Source organism: Castanea sativa, chromosome 7 (genome assembly GCF_040712315.1).
Source record: "Castanea sativa cultivar Marrone di Chiusa Pesio chromosome 7, ASM4071231v1".
NCBI lineage: Eukaryota > Viridiplantae > Streptophyta > Magnoliopsida > Fagales > Fagaceae > Castanea > Castanea sativa.
Window position 1 is genome coordinate 5,693,718 of NC_134019.1, and position 2,043 is coordinate 5,695,760.

At 35.7% G+C, this 2,043-nt stretch overlaps 1 protein-coding gene across 1 annotated transcript; it reads left to right on the top strand.

The window, feature by feature from the left end:
• The first annotated feature begins 556 nt into the window (after window positions 1-556).
• On the top strand, window positions 557-1,705 carry LOC142644741 (transcription factor bHLH146-like). The gene is made up of 2 exons (XM_075819315.1): window positions 557-662; window positions 792-1,705. Exon 2 carries the CDS (start codon window positions 814-816, stop codon window positions 1,486-1,488), a length of 675 nt encoding a protein of 224 aa, XP_075675430.1. The 5' UTR covers window positions 557-662; window positions 792-813; the 3' UTR covers window positions 1,489-1,705.
• The last annotated feature ends 338 nt before the right edge of the window (window positions 1,706-2,043 follow it).

Below are 2,043 nucleotides of genomic sequence, written 5' to 3' on the forward strand. Positions count from 1 at the left end.
CATCTTTAGTAGGTGTAAAAGGCAAAGAAAGCATGTGAGTCCATGTGCCCCTCTCCAAAGATTTTGCACACAAACACAAATCTTTGTTTGCTTAAGACCCAATATTGCCTTTACTCTCAGTAATCGACTCTAGGGTTAGGGCATTTCTCCCTTGAGATTTTACACGTTTTTTTAATAATAAAAAGGGATTAGTGGGTGTGTTTACTATCTTTAATTACTCCACTTAAGCCCTATCATGGATGGCATAAGACCACTCGAACACTAAATGTCACGTACAATTACTCGAATTCACAACCTTAGACTCGTTGCAATGACTTCCTATTATTAGGCTACCTCTTCGGGTAGTATGTCACACACACTCACGCATACACACATAAATTTGTATTTCCTTATCACTCCAATTATTTTGTGGGACGGTAATTTCCAAATGTCAAAGTATGTTTGGTGGGCATGAGTTTTAGGGGCGCAGGAGCTAGAACTAGGATAAGGTAGTTACACGTCTATCTATTCTTTGTTTAAAATCCCAGTTGCTTTAAAGCACTGCAAAGACTTTTGCCTCCATATGAGTGTAGTAGAGAGTAATACTCTCTTCTATATATTTGTCTTGAATAAGCTCCTTGATTTAACAACTACATCTACTATAGCCGTCATAACCACCAAGGGTATATTTTTTTGCACATTTATGTTAATATGTCCCCCATTTTCTTCTTCTTCTTCTTCTTCTTCTTCTTCTTCTTTATTAATGTTGTCTTCCATTTGTACTCATCTTTCTTTGCAATATTTGGTGGCAGCATTGTTCATTTCTTGGAAATTATGGACTGGCAACTGAGTAAAAGAAGACGTATTTATTCCCTTGAACCAAACGAAAAAGTAAGTGCCTTGTTTGCAAGAAAATATGTCAATCACTTAGTACCAGCTCTGAAGAAGATCAACCCATTGAAAAATATTTCTTCAGCTGAAAATGGTGTGTATGAGTTGGAGAAAGTTGTTCGACATGAGGTGGACATGGCAATGGTATTGTCTGCCGAAGAATTTGCATGGAGTCGTGCCTTGAAACAAAAGCTTCAAAGAAATACTGTCAATGCAGGTGGATTTCAAAACCCTTCCTTTCATAATCTAACATCTTTAAACTGTAATTTCACTTGTGGGCAGAAGAGCAGTTGCATTATTGATGAAAAGGGTTGTGAGAGTTCATCACTGCCTCCTGTTTCTAATGCATTGATCCCAATGAAATTTTCTCAAAACCCTAATACCAAACAAGAAATTAAGAAGCCCATTAGGGCTAAGAGACTACTTTTGCCACTAAAGGAAGAGAATATAGAGGAAAATGAAGAGGAGAAGATTAGCTGCCAGTTGAAGAAACTGAGAAACATTTTACCAGGTGGAAATGAGATGGATGTTGATGTAGTGCTCACAGAACTGGGAAGCTATATAACCTGTCTTGAGTTGCAGGTAAATGTTCTGCAGTGTCTAGCCCAAACGCACTGATCAGCTAAATAAAATTTTTTCAATTATAGGTATAATCTTATGCGTCTAGCATATTATTGCTGTTATCATATTTCTTGTGTTATAAATATAGGTGGACATGGACCTAATTATTTAGTGAAGTTGAGTTAAAAGAAAGAACTTTTGTTCTTTCTTTGATTGTTTAGCAATAATGTGTGAAAAGCATGTGGTTTATGTAATATGATGTAAGCTTTTGATACGGAACCTTCCTCAATTGAGTCACTCGTATCCTTTATTATGCAACTTAAAAGATGGCAATTTTAACTAGTCTTTAAACATTGGCATTCTCTTGAAACTTTCATTTTTTTTAATGAATGAGTTTACCTTTTATTAAAGGAAACAGCTGTGGGAAAATGTCAGATATTTGCATGAAACACTACAGCCAGTTAAAGCTGCAAACTCCAAAACAATCAAATAGTGGATCATAAGTGTTAATGCTTTAGACCCCGGTTATTGAATTACATCAGTGAATTAGCCAAGTGGTTAAATTAATCCAATTATGTCAAATATCAATTATGCATGTAAACAATATGAGCA

Bases quoted from the DNA above. Each gene is read 5' to 3' on its own strand.
- LOC142644741 (XM_075819315.1), top strand. From the start codon at position 814: ATGGACTGGCAACTGAGTAAAAGAAGACGTATTTATTCCCTTGAACCA.